General features: G+C 58.4%; 1 protein-coding gene across 4 annotated transcripts; it reads left to right on the top strand.

Annotated features, from left to right (window-relative positions):
* The first annotated feature begins 249 nt into the window (after window positions 1-249).
* PLEKHM1 (pleckstrin homology and RUN domain containing M1) lies at window positions 250-20,762 on the top strand. 4 transcript variants are annotated; one of them, XM_083809066.1, is made up of 13 exons: window positions 445-1,861; window positions 1,947-2,036; window positions 4,013-4,094; window positions 5,699-5,946; window positions 7,334-7,969; window positions 9,579-9,912; window positions 12,611-12,851; window positions 13,318-14,214; window positions 16,071-16,216; window positions 16,331-16,524; window positions 17,002-17,065; window positions 17,601-17,758; window positions 19,945-20,762. In XM_083809066.1, the coding sequence occupies exons 3-13, from the start codon at window positions 4,053-4,055 to the stop codon at window positions 20,069-20,071; spliced, it is 3,087 nt and encodes a 1,028-aa protein (XP_083665192.1). In that variant the 5' UTR covers window positions 445-1,861; window positions 1,947-2,036; window positions 4,013-4,052; the 3' UTR covers window positions 20,072-20,762. The 4 variants fall into 4 exon arrangements, with proteins under 4 accessions (XP_083665189.1, XP_083665192.1, XP_083665191.1 ...); XM_083809063.1 differs by lacking the exons at window positions 445-1,861; window positions 1,947-2,036 and adding an exon at window positions 250-316; XM_083809065.1 differs by lacking the exon at window positions 1,947-2,036.
* Window positions 20,763-20,872: the final 110 nt, after the last annotated feature.

Here is a 20,872-nt window from a genome sequence, read left to right as displayed (position 1 = left end):
CGTGTGTACATGTGTACATGTGTACATGCGTGCACGTGTGTGCTTGTGGGTTTAAGTGTGTGTACATGTGTGTACGTGTGTGTCCATGTCCCTGTCCACCTGCGCACCCCCTCGCACACACCCCCACGCCCCCACGCCCCCACCCGCGCGCCTGCCGAGTGCCCGCGCCCCGCCCCGCGGCCCCGCCCCTGGGGGCGTGGCTCCGCCCCCCGGCCCCGCCCCGCCGCGCGCTGCCGTCACGGGGGGCGAGGGGGGGCGGGGCGGGGCGGGGCGCGCGGCCTCCGCTTCCGGGTTGCCGGCGGGGCGCGCGCAGCCGGTGAGCGGGGGCGGGGCCGGGCCGGGGGGGGGCGGGGAAGGGGCTGGGGGGGAGGAGGAGGGGGCTGGGGGGGGGAGGGGGCGGAGGGGGCAGGGGGCTGGGGGGGGGCAGGGGGCTGGGAGCGGGGCTGGGCAGCGCCCAGCTGGTGGGGCTGGGTGCTGGGCGATGGGTGCTGGGTGCTGCTGGGTGCTGCTGGGTGATGGGTGCTGGGCAATAGGTGCTGGGCGCTGGGCGCTGGGCGCTGGGTGCTGGGTGCTGCTGGGTGCTCGGCGATGGGTGCTGGGTGCTGCTGGGTGCAGGGCGCTGGGCGCTGTCCCCAGCCCACCCCACTCCCTGCCAGCAGCCCCGCTGCGCCCCAGGCCGCCCCCCCACAGCCCCTTCTGGCTTCCCCGGGCCTCCGGAGCTTCATTAGCGAAGCTATAATGAGCTGCCGGGGGCTGCCCCGTCCTGGCGGTGCCCAAGGCCGGATGGGGCTGGGGGCCGCAGCCCTGCCCTGCCCCCGGTCGGTCCGCACGGTCCCCTCCTGCCACCCACCGCGGCCCCCTCCAGCCTCCCCGGCGCTGCGCGGGGCCGCTCCCGCTGCCTTCCCCCCGGCAGAGGGTCCCCGCTTTGCCCCCCCCAGGGCCGTGCCCTCCCTGTGGCGCCAGGTGGCCGTGAACCAGCCGGGGCTGGCGCGCGGAGGGGGCACCGGCTCGGGAGGACGAGCCCGGGGGTACCTTGCTGGGGGGGGGCCTCCCCAACGTGCATGGCCAGCATGGCGCTGGGCTCGCCCGTGGCAAGCGGCGACCTCGCGCAGGGGCACGGGGCGGGCTGGAGGAAATTCTCCTGCCCCGGTGCTTGAGGAACGCGGCCTCACAGTCGGAGGCTCAGCCTCCGCTTCGCCTCCGCCGGGAGCAGCCCGCTCGGCGCAGGTGGGCTGCGGGCGACGGGGCACGATGCCGGGGCAGAAGGCGGCGGGTTTGTTAGCCAGAGGCAGCTCCCTTCCATCCTGATGGCCCCCATGCGCCGCTCAGTGCGGGCGCTCCTCTGCCAGGGTGCAATCACGTCACGGCTGGAGAGCGTCGGGCCTCGAGGTCCTCCGGGGCCGCAGGCTGGGGCTTTGGGGCCCCTCTGTAGCTGAAGCACGTCTGGGCGTTCGTGGGGCCTTCGTGGAAGGCCGAAAGCTTCCCTCGTGCTATGGCCACGGCAGGACGGGGCTGTCCCGGCACAGGACTCGGGCTGCCCGTCCCGCCAGAGCTCCCGTTTTCCCTGGGCGGACGGGGCCCGGCCACGCGCTCGTGCTTGGAAAATGAGTGGCTCCGTCTCCAGGCCTTGAGTCACCGGCCGACGCCGTCCCATCGGCGGTTGTTTTCCATGCACAAAGTGCCGGTGGTGACTCGGTGTTTATTTATAACTTGTCGGGAGAGCAAAGAGCCGGGCTTCGGGACGGAGCGGGGGGTCACCGCCTCGGCTCGATCTCAGCAAGCAGCTCCGGGGCTTGGGGCTGCTTTGTTGCCTTCTGGTAATCGGGCAGCTCTGCGCACGCACCGCGGGCTCCCTTCCTTGGTAGGTAAACCGCACGAGCTTGCTTTCTGCTTTCTTGCTTTCTGGTTTATTTTGTTTTGCTTTGGCTGTTCTGCTCTGCCTGCAGAGCCCTGGAGGCGGCGGATGCTGGGAAGCCACACGGGGTTTGTGCCGTGGACGTGCTCCTGTCCGCGCTCCCACGTCCGTCCTGCGCCAGGTGCGCTTTGAGACCAAAACCGGCGGTGGCTTTCCGAGGGCGCCGTGAGCGTGTCGGGCGAGATCCGCCACCACAGCGCGTTTGTTGTGCTCGCCGCTCAGGGAGGTGCTGCCCCAGCAGATCGCTGGGTGAATTCATGGCACTGGGATGAACTGGTTGGACTGGTCGTGGCGCGCGTCCTCAGCCTCCTGCCTCTCAGGGAGGCTGGAGGAGCTGGGGTTGGAGGAGCTGAGGCCACCAAGGGAGCGGAGGTTTTGGGGACAGCTCTTGCTGGGGTCCATCCTGTGCTTAGCAAGTCTGGAAGAGTTCGCAAAATCATCCCTCGCCGTGACAGCTGGGGACACCAAGGTGGCTGGGGCAGCCCCAGAGCCGCAACGCCAGCACTGGCTCTGCAGGAGCCACTCAGGTGCAGCAGCAGACGTGCCACCCCGTGCCCACAGCCGTGTGTCTGTCCCCCGAGCAGTGCTGAACCTCGGGGTGGTGTCGGGCGAGCTGTGGGACCCGTTAGCAGGGAGGCAGCAGGTGAAGGGGCAGAGTCTGACGCTGGCTGAGCCTCCACGGCACAGGGCAGGGACGGGGGCGGCTCCCCGTGGTCTTCACCCACTGCTGCTGTCACCTCGGCGCCCTCCCCGCACCCGCTGCCCCCTGCCGAAACGCCGGGCAGCAGCTCGGAGCCAGAGGTGACCATTCCCGTAATCACTGCGCTCCCGCCTGCCTGTGTCGCAATCCAGGGAGAGGAAATCTTATGACAAGCAGTGGCGAAAACAGTTTCCTTTTCTATAAAACTCTGCTGAACTCCGGCCACGCTGGGAATGGAGCTGGGGTTGCTCACCAAAGAGCTCCTGACCTGCTGCGCCAAGCCGGACCAACCGCCCGCACTATCCAAGACTTGGGATGCTCAGGCTTTGGGATGCTCGGGCTTTGGGATGCTCGGGCTTTGGGATTCACAGGATTTGGGCCACCTTTGCCTTCACAACTGGCCTTCGCGGTGGAAGTGCATGGGCATACCCAAACCCTGCTGTTCACTGCTGGCTCTGTCCTCTGCTTCAATGGCAAAGCCAGAGCGAGTGCTCCCAGCTCGAGGGAACGCGTTTCCAACCCCTTGAGTCTTTGGGAAGCTTCGCAGCAGTTGCTGCTGGAGCTGCTCTCAAGCTCCTTTAAGCACCAGAGCGCGTTGTGTTGGAGCTGGGATGCGGCCACGCGCCAGCAGCCGCGCACCTTTGCTCCCAGAGCCTCCAGGTACACGCCGGTGTCGACAGACGGCTCCCAAGAGCCGGGTAGGAGGCCAGACATCAGAATTAAAGTCTCTTTGTTCTCTGCTCCCACCTTCCTGTTACAGACAGCCCTGGCACGGCGGCCAGTGCTCAGTCTGGCTTTGCCAGGGTTTCCCGTAGTGGAGGACAATGGGTTTTTTCCTTCTGCTGGGAAAGGGGCGATGCTGGAGCATCTGCCTCTGAATGGAGCAACTGAGAGCCGTACGGAGAGCCCTGAAGAGGCTGCTCAGACCGCTCTGTGCCAGGCAGAATTGCTGTCACCTCCGCATCCCCCCGTGCCACCACAGTGGCGGTGTCATCCTTGTTTTTTTGCGTCCCATCGTTCGGGCCGCCCGGCAAAATGCACGCGTTTTGCTGTCCTCGCTGCGTGCCTGGCGCTGGGCACTGCAGGTAGTGGGGGAGCAGAAGGGAAGCAGTCCCTGGCCCTGCGCAGGGCGCTGGTGGCTTGGCCAGCGTGCAGCCTGGCGTCTCACCGGGTTTAGTAATTAACCTGCAGAGGCTAATTACTCCCTGTTGGTCTCTCACTGTTGGCCACGCTCTGTTCTGTCTGTTCCCGTGTGGTCTTGGGTTGGTCCCGACTTGAACGTGGCAGCAATCCGGCCGGGAGCGCTCGCTGCTGCGTGACTCCGGGTGCCCTCTGCACGGCAGGCGGGTCCCCCGTGCGCCCAGCGCTCAGCCACGCTCCTCCTCCTTGTCCCAAAGGTGACATGTGAATGCAGTGCCGGGAGCAGCAGCAGCTGAGATGCATTCGAGCCACGCCGATGACCCCAAGGAAGTCATACAGGTGAGCACGTCACCCGCGCCCTGAACCCCAGCCTGCTCCGGTTGCTCCCAGTGTAGCCCCAGTTCCTGGCGGGACGTGGTCGGACGTGGCTGCGCTGCCAGCCGGGGCTGGGACGCTGCAGGCAGGCGAAGGGTGGCTGCTGCTGGCGGAGCATCCTCGGGCGGTCTGCCTGGTTGTCCGAGGTGGAGCAGCGGTGGGTGGCTGCGAGTTAAACCCCACCAGGCTCCACCTTGGGACGTGCACTGAGGGGCTGGGGAGGGTTCTCGGCCCCTTACCTGGGGAAGGAGCGTTGCTGCCGAGGCTGCTTGGGGTGTCTGGGCTTTCTTCACCCAGCCTTTGGAGTCTGAACACGTTTCACAAGCACGGTTCAAACGTGGTGGTGAAGTCTGTGTCTTTAATTCATCCTGCAGCAGAATTATTCATGCATGACAGATAACATCGCTTGCACCCTTTAATCCTGTTAGCCCATGGTTGCTGCTCGCAGGCGGGTTGCTTGTGCTGGCAGATCTGGGGGCAGCTGGGAAGGGGCGATATGAACAGGGATACGGCATGTGTCGTTGAACTACAGCTGCCACAAACCTTATTTAGGTGCATTTCCCCTCCTGAAAAAGTATTCAGGGCTGGAAGTTCGATAGGAGAAAATTTGCGGCTGAGAAAGGCTGGAGAGGAGAAATCATTTAAGAAAATGTTACCGAACATCTCCCTTGCAAGGAGAACAGTCTCTCTCTGGAGCTGGGACTTGAGCAGCCCATCTGAACCCCGGCTCTGCCCCCTCCGTTGCTCGGTGGCAGCGGCTGGTGCCTTTCGGTATGAATTCGGAGGGCTGCGTGACTGACACCCGAGCGCCAAGTGCTTGCTAGGTTCACGGCCAAGTTGGCGGAGTTTGCCAAATGTCTGCTGGGAAGTGCAGCTTTCATTTTAAATAAGGCTGACTGAGACAGCTGGGCTCAGCTGCATTTAAAAAAATTGTTTCCACCAGCATAAAATTGTTAAATTCATTGAATTTGCTTCTTTTTGACTCTGGTGGAAGGAGGAGGAAAGCAGAACTGTTGGAATGTAAAATCCCCATGTTACTGCTTCAGAGCTCACCCCAGCTCCCAGAAGAGTACAGCAAACAACACAAGCTGTCCTCTCAAAAGCATCTGCCACGATGGCTTTGATTTCTGTGAGGGGTTACCTCCTTAGCGTTCCTCGTTTATCACCCGTGCTTATTTAATCCATGTGTTTTCCCTGAGCAAGTGCCTGGAAAGAACCGATTTCTTCTTTTCCCCACCCTCTTAAGCAATTTGATGTCTGTGGAAGTGCTGCACGCTCTAAAGGCAACCCCAGAAACCCAGTGGGCCCCGAAACGTGAGCTAAAGGAAGAACTATTTGCATAACTTACTTGTTTAAAAAAGCCAGATCGACTCTGATGCCAAGAGCGTGAGTCCCCAGCTGGACAGGTTCAGCTGCAGTGCTTGCAGATGGTCTCTGCGGGGCACGTGGATGAAGCAGGAACTGCGTGGCGCCTCTCTGGACGAGCCTTGCAGTTTTGGAGCCCTTTTCTTGCCCTTTTTTCCTGACACTTATCCTTACTACCTAAGCCTGCACCTCCTGTGTTGCAGCTGATCAAGAAGCAGCTGGTGAGCGCGATCAAGGCGCTGCAGAAGCAGTACGTCTCTTCGGATGCCGTCGTGACCAGCGACGATGGGAACGCCAACACCCTCTGCAGCGCCCTGGAGGCCGTCTTTGTGCACGGGCTGAAGGCGAAGCACATAAAGACAGAGACAGGGGGGAAAGGGAAGAAAGCAGGCGGCCGCCTGCCGCTTCCCCAGCCCGTCTTCTGGGGCCTGCTGAAGAGCATCACGCACCGGTGAGTGTGCACACCCAGGTTTCTGCCCTCCCTTTGGCACCAAGAGGGGCAAACACCACAAAATTTTAAGGGGAGCTGGCTGGACAGGGGTTTGCTTTGCTCCCGCTCCCCGTACGCTTCATCCCTCCAGCCAAAATGTTGGATGGTCTCAAAGGGTGTCCTGCTGGGCAGGGGCTGCCCAGGACCACGGGGGGCTCCGGAGGAGGGCAAAGCCCCTCTGGAGCCGAGTGATGCTGCGGGGCTGGGCACGGGGCACCTGCTGGTGCCAGCACAGCCTCTAAGCATGTGCTGTGGGTACGGCGACATTTGGGTCTTAGGCAGTGTCACCAGTTAAAGCTTTGCCCGCACCAGGCGTTAAACTGCTGTGCCAGCCTGGGGCATGCTCCTGATTAAATCTGGGGAACCAGGCTGTGTAGGGGGGCTTGGTGTCCCCAGTGGGACCGGAGGACCGTGACTGCACGCTGCAGGGCCTGGTCTCCCTCCTGGCATTTACCTTTTGGGGACAATCATGCTCCTTTTCTCCACGCCCAAAAGAGGAGAATCAGGACTGACCTTATCTGTGAACCTTGTGGAGTTCTCGTGTGTGTAACTATCATTATTTGCTGGGGTTTTTGAGCCACTCCCTAGGCAGAGTCTTTCCACACAAAGTAACAACCCACAAAGAAGTAGTTTTGAAAGCCTCATCCAACTCCATCAGCGACTCTTGAATTATGAAAGAGTGGATGAAAATAGCAGATTCACACGCTATGGGGGATATTTTTGTGCCCTTTGAAGATTTTCGTCTGTGAGAGGCAGACTAAAAACTTCAGAAACTTCTGCTCTATTTTTTGTAGCATCTGCAGCGTCGACTACTGAGGTGTGAGCTGGGGCCAGGGGGGATTAGGAAGCATGGTGTCGCTGTTGGATTTGGGGAAAAAACAGCTGAAGTCAGGATGCTGAGACTGGTTGAGGAACTTCACCCAAGCCTTGTGCTTTGCTTTTTGGCTTGCCATGGCAGTTTCCACTGTGTTTTGGCCGGTGGGAAATGTGGAACTAGAGCTTGGACATACGGTTGTCACCAGTGAGTGACACAAATGAGTTTTCCCCTTGTCTCCTGCCCGTGGTCCAGGGCAAGCACAGAGGCACGGGAGATACCTCCAGCCAGAGGAGCAGTGCCCAGGGGCACCCCCCAGGGATGGCTGGACTCGTCACCAATATATTTGGTTTAGGGGAACTCAGGAGGTCTTTTTTCTCTGTGGGAAACCACATTTTCCACGGAACAAAGATTTTACGCAGCCTGTTCTAACCCAACTCCTAATCTCCCATAGCAGAGCAGTTTGGCAGCCTGGGATGGACTGGAAACGCAGCCCCTCACCTCCTCTTCTATTCTTTTTCTCCCTTGCCCCAGGAACATTGTCTCAGAGCTGGAACAACTCATTTTTATCAACACGGACGTCGGCCGCTGCCGGGCCTGGCTGAGGCTGGCTTTGAACGATGGCCTCGTGGAGTGCTACTTGAAGCTGCTGCTGCGGGAGAGGCCGCGGCTGCCCGAGTACTACCAGTCCACGGCTCTGCTTTTGGACGCTGAGGAGTGCGAGTTCCTCCTTAGCTACCTGCAGGGCTTAACATCCTTAACCTTTCAGCTGTCTTATAAATCGGCGGTGTTGAACGAATGGACTGTCACCCCTCTCTCCCTGTCCGGGCTGTGTCCTGTTTCGGAGCTGCTGGAGCCCCTGACGTCCTCGACATCCGAGCCCCGGAGAAAAGCGTCGCTGGGTTCCATCTCCCAGTCTTCGGGATCGGATGAGATTGAAATTCAGCCCTCCGTCCTGCCCATCAGCAAAGCCGGCGTCAAAACCAAGCTGACGTCGTCCTCGCTGAGCCTCAACACGACGGGCTCGTCCCAGCTGTCCTCCAGCCTCGGCTCCGACAGCGCCCTGCAGCCTCACTGCGCCCAGAGCCCCGAGCGGAGCGAGGAGCCGCTCTCCTGCGACTCCGACCTGGGCACGGCCACTGCCGAGGACCTGGACAAGTCACTACAAGAGTGAGTCTTTCCCCAGACCTCTTCAGCAGGATTTCTAACCCCTTTATTTTCTCTCTGTAGGCAGGAAGGCTTTCTCCCCTTTTTAACAGGCCGCTTTTTCCTCCTGGAAAGAGCCTGAAAGGTAAAAAGACGAAAAGCTTGGCACAGCTTGCCAGGACCCTGCTGCCAAGGCAAATGAGCACCTGAGGACTGAAGTGTGTGCCTGTCCTCTCTGCCAGGGCAGACACGTCAGAAAAATGCTGCTCCCTGCTTTCAGGAATGTGACATCTCCATGGCGTACGCTTGGGGCTTTTTGGCAGGGAAGAAATGAATTTGGTCATAGGAAGGGGTCATAATTTGCACCTTCTGCAGATACTTCAAAGGAGGAAGGTTGTTAGTTTGTCATCCTCGTGATTTATTTCTGCGAAACACTCAGACAGCAAGCACAAGGATCTCCAGCAGGCTGTATAAGCTCTGAGTAATCAGCAAATATTTTCCCCGCCGCCCTAAAAAACGAAGGATGTGTTGTCTGACTGAGCCTGGCCTTGGGGTGCTGTTTGGCGAATGCACCCTGCCTGGTGTCGGCTTTAGAGAGGGCTGCAAGGCTGTGAGCAGAGCTACAACCGCTGTGTCTCGCCCTGCTTGCTTGGAAGAGGCCACCTTCAGCGGCAGAGCCAGAGCTGAGCAAGGGCTTTCTCAGACTGAGACCTAATAGCCATTTCACATTGGTCTGAAACAGCAAGCATGCTGAAATTCCCACAAAAGCGGAAGCACTTTGCTTCCAGTCGACCAGCAGAATGAATGCCTTTAAAACCGTCTTGTTTCTGGTCACTTTATGCCTACGTAACAAGCAAAAAAACCACACAGAGGCAAATTTTAAAACAGAAGTAGAATTTTGAATGGAATGGTCAAACTGAAATGGGAGACTTGTAAATGAAACATTACCTTTGCTGTAAATGTTTTTTGGCCAGAAGAGTTGTGCACACCAGCCCAAGCTCATGAGGAGCTTTGGAGTGTTTGAAGCTGACGTTTTTGGCAAGCTGGTTAATTGCTCGGCTATTTCCCAAGGTTTAGAGCTCCTGCCTGCTCTTCCCCATCGATAACAGCAATGTCACCTGCTTCTAGGATTTTGCATTTTATGATAATCCTGGAAGAACCGCCCTTGATTTGACTAAACTCGCGATGGAAAGACTTTGTTTTGAATTTTAAGCTGGGCTGGTTTAGCTTGACTTGGTGCAGCAGAGGCATGGGACCAGCATCTGGCATGGCCAAGCTCCACGAAAAGTTGCTTGTTAATGGTTACAAAAACATCTGAAATTCGGGGGGGTGTTCAGGAGTCGTAGGATGGGCTGGGGGCCCATTAACCCCTTAGTGTCAGAAGTAAATGAAAATCCTGTAACGCGGGTCAGCAGGGAAAGCATCCTTCGTGGGGTCTTTGGCCGGCGGCCGGACAAGTCGCGTTTCCTGGGGGCAGGGCCGGTGCCTGGCAGCTCGTCTGCAGCCACGCAGAGCCGTAAGCCCGCCGGGGCCGAGCCCTCCTGGGGGGGCTGGCGTTGAAGAACCAGGCACGGCCGCGTGCTAGGTCCAGGTCAGCGCAGCTGCACTGAACTCACCGCTGTTTCTTTTTTAGGGTGCTGTCCGAGTTCAGCAAAGCCAAGCCGAGCCACGACGCCCCACCAGATCAGCTCGTCCCCGCCGTGCTGGGGTGCTCCCCGCCGCAGCCCGCCTGCCCCCCAGCACCCCTGGCACCCTCCGAGGATGCTCGCCCGCCGCCGCCTCCCACCAGGCACAGGGGCAGCGTCCGCGCTCTCCCCCGGGGTGATGCTGGCGTCCCAGCCCCGCGTCCCAGCGGCACCGATGGAGCGGAGGAAGGCGGCCGCGGTGCGGTCAGCAGCAGCGAGGGCGGCCACGCGGTGCGCAGCCCCGCAGCCGAGTACCTCCTTTCTCCGCTGTCGGGTTGCCCGGTAGGTGTTCCAGCTCGTGTGCTGCGCTCCCCAGTATCCTTGTTTTTATGCTTCCCGATCTAACGGGAAAGGAAGGTGAAGGTGGTGACAATTTCAGTAGGCTCCAGTTTCTCTGAATTCTCATCTTCAGGGCTAACGGCGGCACGTTTGATGTAAATAACACAGGAATCAGCAGGGAGAGGTGGTGGGAGTGCTCTCTGCTCCGTGCACACCTTCCTGGGCCCCACAGAGGTGTGGCCGTGCAGCCATCCTGGGCATGTTGGACCGAAGTAAATATTCCCTGGCAAAAAGAATACCAAAGCATTAGAAACCCCACATGGCAAGCTGGTCGTCCCTCACCCAGTCCCCAACAAGAGAAGTTTTCTGTTTTATTAGTGATATCTGAAGGGTGATGAGCTCTTGCACAAATCTAGCCCTCAGCTCTGTGTGAGCTGACAGAACAGCTCAAGAATGGATTTTCTGCTGGGCTGGGGCCAGGGGACTTTCCTTCGCCCTCATAAGAGGAGGGAAAAGCACTGCCTAGGCAGGAAACAAATTGCAGTTGTGCAGTGGGAGAACATTCACCCAACACATCTGTTCCCAAAGCAGGATGGCGTTCCCTGGTGCTCAGGCTCGCCTCAGCAGCAGTGCACGTCCCCTCTTGCCGTCCTCTGCAATCCACTTGCTTTTGCTTTTAGGAAACCCTTCGAACAGTCCTGTCCCCTGCCTAACTCTGGCTCGCGCCCGACTCATCCTTCCACCCCAGGGAGGTTAGGATCTGCTTCACGCGCCCCCGAGCGGTTTCTCTTTTGGGTCCCTGCTCCTTTCGGCTCCTTCCCAGTTGTCCCGTTTCCGCTGCTCCTTCCCGGCGCTGGGCCAGGCTGACTAATCTATGTATAACATACGGTGTCAACAGGAAATCCCCTCCTGCTTTCGCATGACTCATGGAGCAACCTGCATTCCTCGCCTGAGAGTAAACAGAGGCTTCCTATAGCCCGGGAGCTGAGCCGCCTTGTGTTCCTCCTGTAGGGTGGCGCTGACTCTCCCGCTGTGATTTGGTTTGTGGTCGGAATAAAAGGCTCTTTGAAAGCAAGGTAGGGTCCTTCCTGGTGGGACACAGCCCTGGAAGGGATGCTCTGGGTCTGGCAAGGCTGCTCGCTTTTGCAGGAGCCCTGATCTGGGTCTTGTTTTGCTCCTGGTGTTTGTTCAGAGGCCTGTCCCACAGCCTCGCTCCCTGCTTGCAGCCAGACAGACTCCCGGAGAAGTTACAGCTTTGTTTTCTTTCAGCTTAACAGACTTCCTTCACCTTTCAGGCCTCAGCCCCTCGTGACATAGCGAGACAAAGGTTTTCTCTGCCTTCCCTGCTTTGCTTTTCTTCTCAAATAGACAGAAGAATGGTGTTTGTAGCATCCGCTTGTAAGACAGGACTAGGACCTAGATGTCTTCTCTGCTTCTCCCTGGTAATAAATAATGTTCCTGGCCCCCGCTCCAGGTGAGCCTGCACCACTGCACCGAGCTGGTGTCTCACCCCACCTCAGAAATGCTTGCTGAACCAAAGGCCTTGCACGTGGATGTTGCAGGGAATGTGTTCCTCCCCACAGCCCTGCTGTGACTTCAGGGGGGGAGAACCAGTCGGTTCGTGTTCCTGGGCTTCCAGATCGCAGCGCGTCTCTGCGGCTCAGCAGATGGGTGCTCTCAGCCCTGCAGCAGCGCTTCAGGGGCACCGTACGTTGCACTTCGCTGTGCCCCAACTAAACCCGCGGTCAGAAGGCGGTTTGGTGATGTTGTGGTTTAACCCGACCAGCGGCTCAGCACCACACAGCCGTTCGCTCACCCTCCCCCCTCCCTCTATGGGATGGGGGAGAGAGTTAAAGAAATGAAAGCCTGTGGGTTGAGATAAAGACGGTATATTAGGACAGGAAAGAAAGGAAAATAATAATGATAATAGTACTGCTACTAATAATGTGTACAAACAAGTGATGCACAATGCAATTGCTCACCACCCGCTGACCGATGCCCAGCCTACCCCCGAGCAGCCGGTCCCCCCACCCCAGCCAGCCCCCCCCCATTAATTGTTCACATCACGTCCTATGGTATGGAATGCCCCTTTGGCCAGTTTGGGTCAGCTGTCCTGGGTCTGTCCCCTCCCAGCTCCTGCTGCACCCCCAGCCTGCCCGCTGACAGGACAGAGCAAGAAGCTGAAAAGTCCTTGGCTTGGTGTAAGCACTGCTCTGCAACAATCAAAACGTCAGCGTGGTATCAACATTATTCTCATCCTAATTCCCAAACACAGCACCATACTAGGAGGAAAATTAACTCTACCCTAGCTGAAACCAGGACAGGTGAGGACAGCCAGGCAGCAGCCCGACGTGGCGAGGCGATGCGCAGTGGTGCCAGCTGCAAGCGCAGGCTCATCGAGCGCCTCTTCCTCGGTGCGAGCAGGGTGCGAGCGATGACAACCTCCCTGCGGGGTGGTGTTCGCTCTGCCACCCACCCGTGGACATCCCTGCCGTCAGCCCCCCAGCTGCGTTAGCCAGGCAGCTGGGGCAGCTGGCAGCCCGTCTGCGCTCCCCAAAATGCGGCCGCTCGCTGGCAGCGTGCAGCCAGGGTGTGCTTGGGGGGGCCAAAGTCACCGTGCTGGGTGTGCACGGGGCCACCGTGGATGCATGGGTTTGAGTTTGCTGATGAGGTTTTTTTTTTTCATGTATTTTTTTAACAGAAAAGAAAGAGTTGGATCTCGGAAGATGATTTCTACAGGCCTTCTGCAGGAGATAGTGGCAAAAGCCTGGCTGACATCAACGGCTTCGTGCCAGAGGGTGCTGGGGAGGGCCTGGCCCCGGGGCTGATCAGTGCTCTCGACTTGGAACGGCTGTCGGTGCCTTCCTCGCGGGGCGGGAAGCCCAAGCTCTCACCCGAGCGGGAACAAAAGGGCTTCAGCGTCGTGCATCGCCGGCAGATGGGTGCGTGGCCCCCGCTTTAAGCACGCGTCTGCTGCGGGCAGCGCTCAAGGGCTGGGCAGGGAATTCGGGTGGTCGCCTGTCTGCGGGCAGCCCTTGCCATCAGCTGGTGGTGGTGCTGGAGGCTCCAGAAGGAGCAGGGATCCTCAGTGTTGCCGAGGCCCCCATAGCTCTGGTGGGAACCCTTTAGGGGCAGAGGACGTGCCTCTGTCCCCATGGCTCTGCCCACCTTGCAGGACTGATTTCTTTTATGCCATCCCTCTCATTCTTACCCTCAAAACCGAATGCATGGGGACGATTACAGGGGCCCCGCAAGCAGGTCCTGCACACTCCTGCCCCGTCCCACCTCCCACCGGGACTGACTCAAAGCTGCGATGCCTCTGGCTGCTCCCCGCCAGCTGCCTGTCGGCTCTTCTCTGCCCCCCTCATTTCCCTTTTGGTTATACTGAGGCGTTTGCTTTTGCCCAAGGTCTTTCCAACCCCTTCCGAGGACTCCTGAAGCTCGGCACCCTGGAGCGGAGAGGAGCCATGGGCATCTGGAAGGAGTTTTCCTGCGAGCTGTCGCCACTGGAGCTCCGGCTCTTCCTGGACCACGAGGACCGCATCTGCGTCGAGAGCTACTCGCTGCTGCGGTGCGAGTCGCTGGCGCTGACGCACTTGGACGGACGCTTCGAGCTGGTTTTCCTGGGGAAAAAGCTCTACCTACGAGCTCCTTCTCGAGACGAGGCCGAGGACTGGTTGGACAGGATCCGGGAGGCGCTGCAGAAGTGCCGGCCTCAGCTGGAGGAGGAGGAGTGGGAGACGCTGGAGTACCCCGAGGACGGCAGCGAAGGCGGCGATCCCGCTGCTGTCCTCCAGTACAACGAAGCGCCTGGGACCAGCTTCGATTGGACTTCGGCTCACGAACCAGAACTGGATGCAATCAAAGAGTCTGTTCTGTACGTGGACGTAGACAAAACGTGGGTCCCATTTATTTTTTCCCTGTCACTGGAAACCTTAAAGTGCTTTAAGGTGAGGAACAACGACAAAATCTTAAGCAACAGTTACGGCATAGAGACGATCCAGGACATTCTTCCAGACACCAGCCTCGGGGGACCGGCGTTCTTCAAGGTGATCACCTCCAAAGCCGTCCTGAAGCTGCAGGCTGAGAGCGCAGAAGAAGCAGCATCGTGGAGGGAGCTGGTCCGAGGGGTGCTCGCCTCCTACCTGGAGGCGGCGGAGGAGGCGCTGACGCTGGGTGGCAGCTTGGACGGCAACTCCCAGGTCCTCCTGAAGAGCATCGTGAAGGAGAACGGCTTCTTGCTGCAATACCTGGTGGCCATCCCCATGGAGAAGGGCCTGGACTCTCAGAGCTTCATCTGCGCAGGTATACGAGGGCTGGTCTTGAAAACAAGGATCCCAGCTCTGTCTTGGAGGATAATGTCAAGTTCATTAAGGTTAACGAGGTGACCAAATGCTCTGAGCCCTGCTGCCAACCCCTGCAGCAGGTGGCACCGAAGCCCCTGGGTTGGGCTTCACGTCCCAAAGCAGTGGCATCTTTGGCAGTCCCTGGGCACGGGGTGAGTCCCCAAATACCAGATCCCCATCACACCCCTGCACGGCCTCCAAGGTCAAACTGGGCTGCTGCTGGGGTCCTGCTTAAGAGATTTATGGTGTAGACAGCGGGGGCATTGGCTTCAATCAAACTCAGGTGGACCTGGTGGAGCTGAGGGGCCCAGGGCCCCCTTTCTGGGCATTCGGTGGCCCCAACCTGTGGGGAAGGTGTAGTCAAGGGCAAACCCAAGCCATGGGGGTAGAGCTGTTTTTCCAGTAATGCAGCACAGGAGCGAACGTTGCGATGGGTGTGACAAGCCGATTTTGTGCAATGTTCGTTTGACCTTCAGCACAACGCCTCCCAGCACGCTGGGTGACACTGGCTTAATAGGATAACACTCTCTGACCTCTATGGGAGGTGTAATTTGTTCTTTACCTCGGTAAGTTAATTAAACTTCAGATTTCTTTCCTGCTTCAATTATATTTCTTGTACCCTCCAGCAGGTTTTTTTTCTTGATCTCCTTTTTTTTTTTTTTTTAATGTAGTTTTCAGTCCTTTTTATTTGGTCTCTACCTTCCCCTCCAGGCTCTGTCCTGCACCTTCCACCTACCAATAGATGGAAGCAGCAAGCCAAAAAGGCCGATCTCACTTCCCAGTTTCTTTGCGTAGGTTTCCTTGGGCATCTGCCTGCCCTTCTCCGCAGCTCTGCCTCCTGCCCGGTGCCGACCTGAGGCTCAGGATGCCCGCGCTCGCCCTTCTCCTGCTGCGACACCCTTTTGGCACAGGAGTGGTTTCTTTGTGTGTCAGAGTGGGACAAGCCAGAAGAAATAGAAGCGTTTTTGTTAATGCAGAGGGCAACAACTGAGCTCCATCGTTTCTTCTTAATGCACTCCAGCTACTCCAGAGCGCAAAGGGCTGGGCGTTAAAGCCTTGGCAGAGGGTGGTGGAGCGGCCCCAGCTCTTCCCAGGGCAGACACAGCCTCCAACTGCACCCGCTGGAGCTCAGAGACCCACCGACACTGTCGGTTATTTTAGAGAAGTGAACCCAGTAAAAATAGCACAGAGTTTTCCTGTCTTTACGACTCCAACTCAGATGTGCTCGCTTCTCCAGCAGCTGTAAAAGCCCTGCACGCCTCCCCCGAGACCTAAGCCAGGTTCTTGCAGGGTTGCACACTGCTGTGATAGAGGGGTCTGGTCTTTTGCTTCTCCCAACCCCACGCTGTTGCTCATGGGTGCGGAGCGCGGGTTTTGGTGCTGCTCCCTGCAGCGGTGCCGTGCGGAAGGCAGAACCGGGCAGAGCTGCTGGGGCTGGTGGTGGAACAGGCAGGTGGGATTTTGGTCCTTCCCTAGCCCACTGTGATGTTCCTACGAGTCACTTTTCCTAAAAGAAAGAGAAAAACAGTTTGAATTGAACCCGTTTATGGATTAAAAAATGTGGTGTGTTGAGGCGCCTTGTTTAGGAGTGTTCCTGCTGGGCCATCCTGATCTGAATCCCAACCCCTTGCGTGGGAAGGTGCTGGGAGCTCCCAGCCAGCGTCCGGCCACGTGCTTTAGCCAGTCTCTGACCCTCTCAAAGATTTCCCTGCCCCATTCTCCCCCACGAAAGCTTCTCCCCTGCTCCAGCAGCAGCATGTTGGGCCCTGGGGCAGCGCGGGTCCCCTCTCACCATCTTCTGTCTGCTCCCCGAAGGCTGCTCCAGGCAGATCGGCTTCTCCTTCGTGAAGCCCAAGCTCTGCGCCTTCTCCGGTCTGTACTACTGTGACAGCTGCCACCGGGACGACGAGACGGTGATCCCCTCGCGCCTCATCCACAACTGGGACCTGACCAAGCGAGGAGTAAGCCCAGGCTGAGTCTGTGCTGGGTGCAAGGAGGTGGCCCTCTCCCACCATCAGCAGGGGTGGAAACGTCTCCCTGAGCTTTTCCTCACACCTGGCCTCTCCCTGCTGCAGGTCTGCCGGCAGGCGCTGAAGTTCCTCACGCAGATCCGTAACCAGCCACTGATCGACCTCAAGCTGGTCAACGAGAGCCTCTACGACCACGTGGAGAGGATGAGGAGAATCCTCCAGAGCAGGGAGCAGCTGAAGCTGCTCGGAGATTACCTTATCATGTGCCGCAGCGGCGCCCTGAAGGAGCTGAGCAAGCGGTGAGCACCCTGAGTCCCCTCTCGTGCTCCGGCGTTTCACCTTGCTCCATCTGTCATCGTTGCTGCCGTAGGCTGGGGGTGCCCAGGGTACTGGGCAGGATCATCTCCTGGCCCTTGGGTCTGTGCCCTGCTCCTTATCGCCTCATCAGGGCACGGACTGGTTTTCACCTCTGTGTCATGTGCTGGAAGAAGTTACCCGTCTGTTTGTGGGGCAGCACGTGGAGATGGGACTGAGGAAGCATTTTCCTGACCAAGGCTGGACAGGAAACACCTGGGAAAATAGATGAGATATTTTTTTTCCCCCCTTTGAAATGCTCTCAAACAATTTTCAATGGCAGGATTTGGGATGTGTTGTTTGGTGTGAAATCAGGTTTACAGTAACGTTTAGTCTGCATCCCCTGGGCTCTTCCTCACTGTGAGGCTGTTTGAGATGTGGTCAAAAGTGTCTAACACGCTCCCCTCTGTGCTTGTTTGAAGGCTCGATCACAGGAACTACCTCTTGGAGTGTCCCCACAAGTACAGTGTCGCTGATCTGCAGCAGGTGAGAGCTTTGCGCTGTAATTTTGCTGATACAGAACATCCCCATTTCCGCCTGTGGAGGTGCTGCGTGGAACACGGCACTTCTTCAGCAGAAGATTTCAGGCTGCTCAGTTCCTTTTTGCCTTGCTTTCTGTTATCACGTGCCCTCTGCAAGTCTTGCACATTAGCTTGGAGGCTAAAATAAGTGACCTGTATCCTCCAAGAACTATGGAGATTACACGGTAAATTGTTTCACCTCCCATTAAGTCAGTCTTGCTCATCACCATACCAACTGCCGTCTGTCACAACTTTTGGAGGTGGTCAGTAGCAGCCCCAAAGCTAGGAGCCATCCTGGCAGCTTTTGGGTGCTGCTGTGGGTTTATTTTGGCATCCCATTGAGATGCTAAACCCCAAGGCAGGCACGTGGGATCTTGGGTTGGTTTGGGATGAGAGCCTTGTCTCCATAGGCAGCACGAAGTGTGGGTGCAACGTGCATTTTGCACAGTGCACACCCCTCTGGCTGCAGGCTCCGTGTGCCTGATGCCTCTGCTCCGCAGATAGCTGACGGCGTCTTCGAGACGTTCCTGCAGTCTCTGATCCAGTTCGCGTCCCATCACGTCTACAACTGCGACCTGTGCACCCAGCGGGGCTTCATCTGCCAGATCTGCAACCGCAGCGACATCATCTTTCCCTTCGAGTTTGACACCACCGCCAGGTGAGTGACGTCTCCCTCGCTTTGTGCCTGAGGACGGGTGTGTTTACTGCTGGGCTTTGTGTTTTCTGTAGAAATCCTCCTCTAAAGAGATCAAATCCTTCCCACATGGAGCCTGCTGCAAGGTGTAGCTGCTGTGGCTGCAGGGAGATTCTTGTCTCACTGGTTCAGCTCAGAACTGATTATAAACCTTTTCCTGGCAGAGACGTTTAACAGGCTGTTGGTCTGCACGAGCTTGCTTTGCCTAAAAGCAGCTCCTAAAAGCCACTAGTGACATCCAGAAGCTGCAGAAAATGTCACCAAGACCAGGGTCCCCTGGTGCGTTTTGTCTGCAAATATTCTCAGGGTGGCTGAGCAGGATCGCTCATTATCCCTCCTTGCTGCAGGGACAGCACCGTGCTTGTTAAGAGGACAGTGTCCCCAGGGGACTGATTTTCCCTGTAAAGAGCCTGCAGGCGCTGGGAAGAGCTGGCACGTGGGGCTGAGCTGCGCCGGCAGCAGGACAGAGGTCGCATGTGCTGGGAGCTGGGCTCTGAAGTTGTCGTCCTCCTTTGTGTCAGGGGAGGCCGAGTGGGGTTTTGCAGCAGGAAGGCAGCTCAATAACATCCTCGGCGAGCTGAACCCAGCTTCCTGCCCCTCCGCCACGCGTGTGACAGCCAGCCGCGCGGGTCACACCGCGACTCGCTGCAGGATGCGACCGAAACGCCTCCGAACAATAACCCAGCCGGGCGAGTGACGTTTGCATTTGCAGCAGCCGCTTCCTGAGGCCGCTGCACTGCAGGTGGAGGCAGAAGCTGCTGGTTTTGGGCACTGGCTCGCTCAGAAACTCGCAGGGCAAAACCCTGCTTTGCAACCCGCCCCCTGCAGCGGCAGGAGGAGGAGGAGCCGCTGCTACTGCTCATCCGGAGAAGCCGCCTGAAAAATATTCCACTGGGAAAGCACACGGCGCCAGGCAGCACCCTGCTGTCCCGTCTGTCTGTGCACGGGTGGTTTCCGTATCTCGAGCAACTCTGGGCTTGCACCCGCCTGCTGGGAGCAAGGCTTGAGCCCAGAATTTTCATCCCGTGGTATTTTGGCGGTCTCCTGGCGCATTGCTCTGCGTCCTGCACTCCCTCTGCCGTTGCTCTGTCTGGCAGCCCCTGCTTCCTTTGGGAAATGCAGCTCAGGTCTCACGTGGCGCTCGAAGCTCAGCGCCAGGTTGACGGCATTAAACAAGGCACGTCTGCAGTCAGCTGAGCACCAGGCATTTGCAGCGTTCAGGGCATTTCAGCTAGCTGACCCGCCGGCATGCGGATCAGCTGCATTTTGCTGCTGCTTGCAAGGTGAGATAGGTGGGGGCTCACCAGGGAAAAAAGGAAAGTGAGCCCAGCCTCTTAGCACTGACTGCTGTTTACTCAAGATAACTCGTGAACGCCCCTCACAAAATGGGTGTCTCCCGCAAGCCGGCCCCACACAAGGTGTAATTTGCAGCTGTTTACATTCCTGCTGCATCGCGGCCGCCCCGGTGCAGGCCGGCTCCAAACGCTGCACGCAGAGGCTGCCCAACCCCAGGGTGGCTCTCATGTCCCCAAACAATGTCCCTGGCTGTTCTGCAGGCTGTGACACTGATCTGTGCAGGGCGGGGGTCTCCAGGCTGTGCCCCCAACGTGGCGAGCAGAGGGGAAAGCCTTGCACAGAGCCGCATCCTATCCTGGCCACTACGGCTGGGCTCGAGTTGCCTTGCGACATCGCAGGGTTTAGGGGCTCAGCCTGCGACGTTTTACTTGATCTTGTGCTGCTTGCAAGCCTCCTCGCCCTGCTGCCCCGCTCTGAAAGCAAGGTGCAAAGCTCACAGCTCACTTGATATCTTGCTCTTTCATCTGCAAAAAGCCAGCAAGGTGCTGGCAGCTGATGCTCGGTGCAGGGGTTGCTCTTTTGGGCAGAGCTGCTGCTTTTCTCCTGTGCTTGCTGGAGGCAGGGCTTTTGGTGGATGAATTACTGCTCTTCCTAGCAAAGCTTGCCGTTTTGTGTCCAGCAGGTGGCTGGGCCCTGCCAGGGCCAGCCGACGTGTCGGCAGGGCTCGTCTCTCGCTGGGCACTTACTTGGAGGAAAGGGAAACAAGGAAGCATCCCCAGGTCCGGTTTCGCGGGAGAAGCGTGGTCTTTGCCCGATGTTGCCAACAGGATGGGGTTTTCCCTGCTTTGTCCTAGGTGCAATGACTGCAAAACTGTCTTCCACCGGGAGTGCCAGGCCAGTGCCCAGTCCTGCCCACGCTGCGAGCGCCGCCGGCGATACCAGCGGGAACGGGAGGCGGACGGTGCGGGGCCAAGCCTCTAGCGCATGTGGACTGGCCCGAAGACAGCACTTGGCCTCTCCGAGAGCGCCGAGAGTCGGGGGCTGGCGTGTTTGGAGGTGTCGAGCATGGACCCCAGGAGCTGCCGGTGCTGAGCAATGAGCCATGGCTGGGGGCTGCTCCTGCACCCAGGGACCCTGCAGCCTCCAGGGGCCGAGCCAGGGCAGCCAGAGCCAGCCGGGAGCGAGCTGGCGCTGTGTGGGGCCGGGGCCAGCAGCCACCCGCCGCCGAATCCCCCAGCAGCGCTTCCCCCGGCGATGGAGATGCAGCGGTTTCCCGGGTGCACGTCAGGATTTCAAATCAAGGGTGTGGATAAACTGACATTAATTAAAGCTCTAGTTTTTTAGGATGTTCGGTACAGAAAACCGCTATTTTTATATGTAGGGGTTTTGCACAGAACTCGCTTGCCTGCTTGTGGGGGCACTAACGGCAGCCGCAGCACGGGGTCAGGGGGACGAAGTGACACTTGTGCCTTCAGCGATCTGAGCGCGTGGGGCAGGCAGAGCATCGCCTGCGGGGAGAGCCCACGGCACCGCGTGGCCTTCCCCGAGAGGAGAGCCGAGCTGCTCCCCCTGCCTGCTGATTTTAATCCTTGGCCAGTTGTGAGGCCGCAAAGAACATTTTATTTTCTTTTCACCCCGGTGCAAAAACGATTAAAGTTTATTTAACAACAAGTGAATCTGCCGTGTTTGTATCTCCTGGGTTTGCTTCTCTGCAGGGGGTGCCGAAGCCGGGCCCGTGCTGTGCCTCGGCAGGAGGGGTTTGCTGTCAGTGATGCGACCTTG

Source organism: Anser anser (assembly GCF_964211835.1).
Source record: "Anser anser genome assembly, chromosome: 23".
In the NCBI taxonomy this organism is placed as follows: domain Eukaryota; kingdom Metazoa; phylum Chordata; class Aves; order Anseriformes; family Anatidae; genus Anser; species Anser anser.
Note: the sequence above shows the minus strand (reverse complement) of the source record. Positions and strands in the feature narration are given on the sequence as shown.

Bases quoted from the DNA above. Each gene is read 5' to 3' on its own strand.
- PLEKHM1 (XM_083809063.1), top strand. From the start codon at position 4,053: ATGCATTCGAGCCACGCCGATGACCCCAAGGAAGTCATACAG. The intron at 7,970-9,578 runs GTGAGTCTTTCC...TTTCTTTTTTAG, and splicing joins CTGGACAAGTCACTACAAGA to GGTGCTGTCCGAGTTCAGCA. The intron at 12,852-13,317 runs GTGCGTGGCCCC...CTTTTGCCCAAG, and splicing joins CGTGCATCGCCGGCAGATGG to GTCTTTCCAACCCCTTCCGA.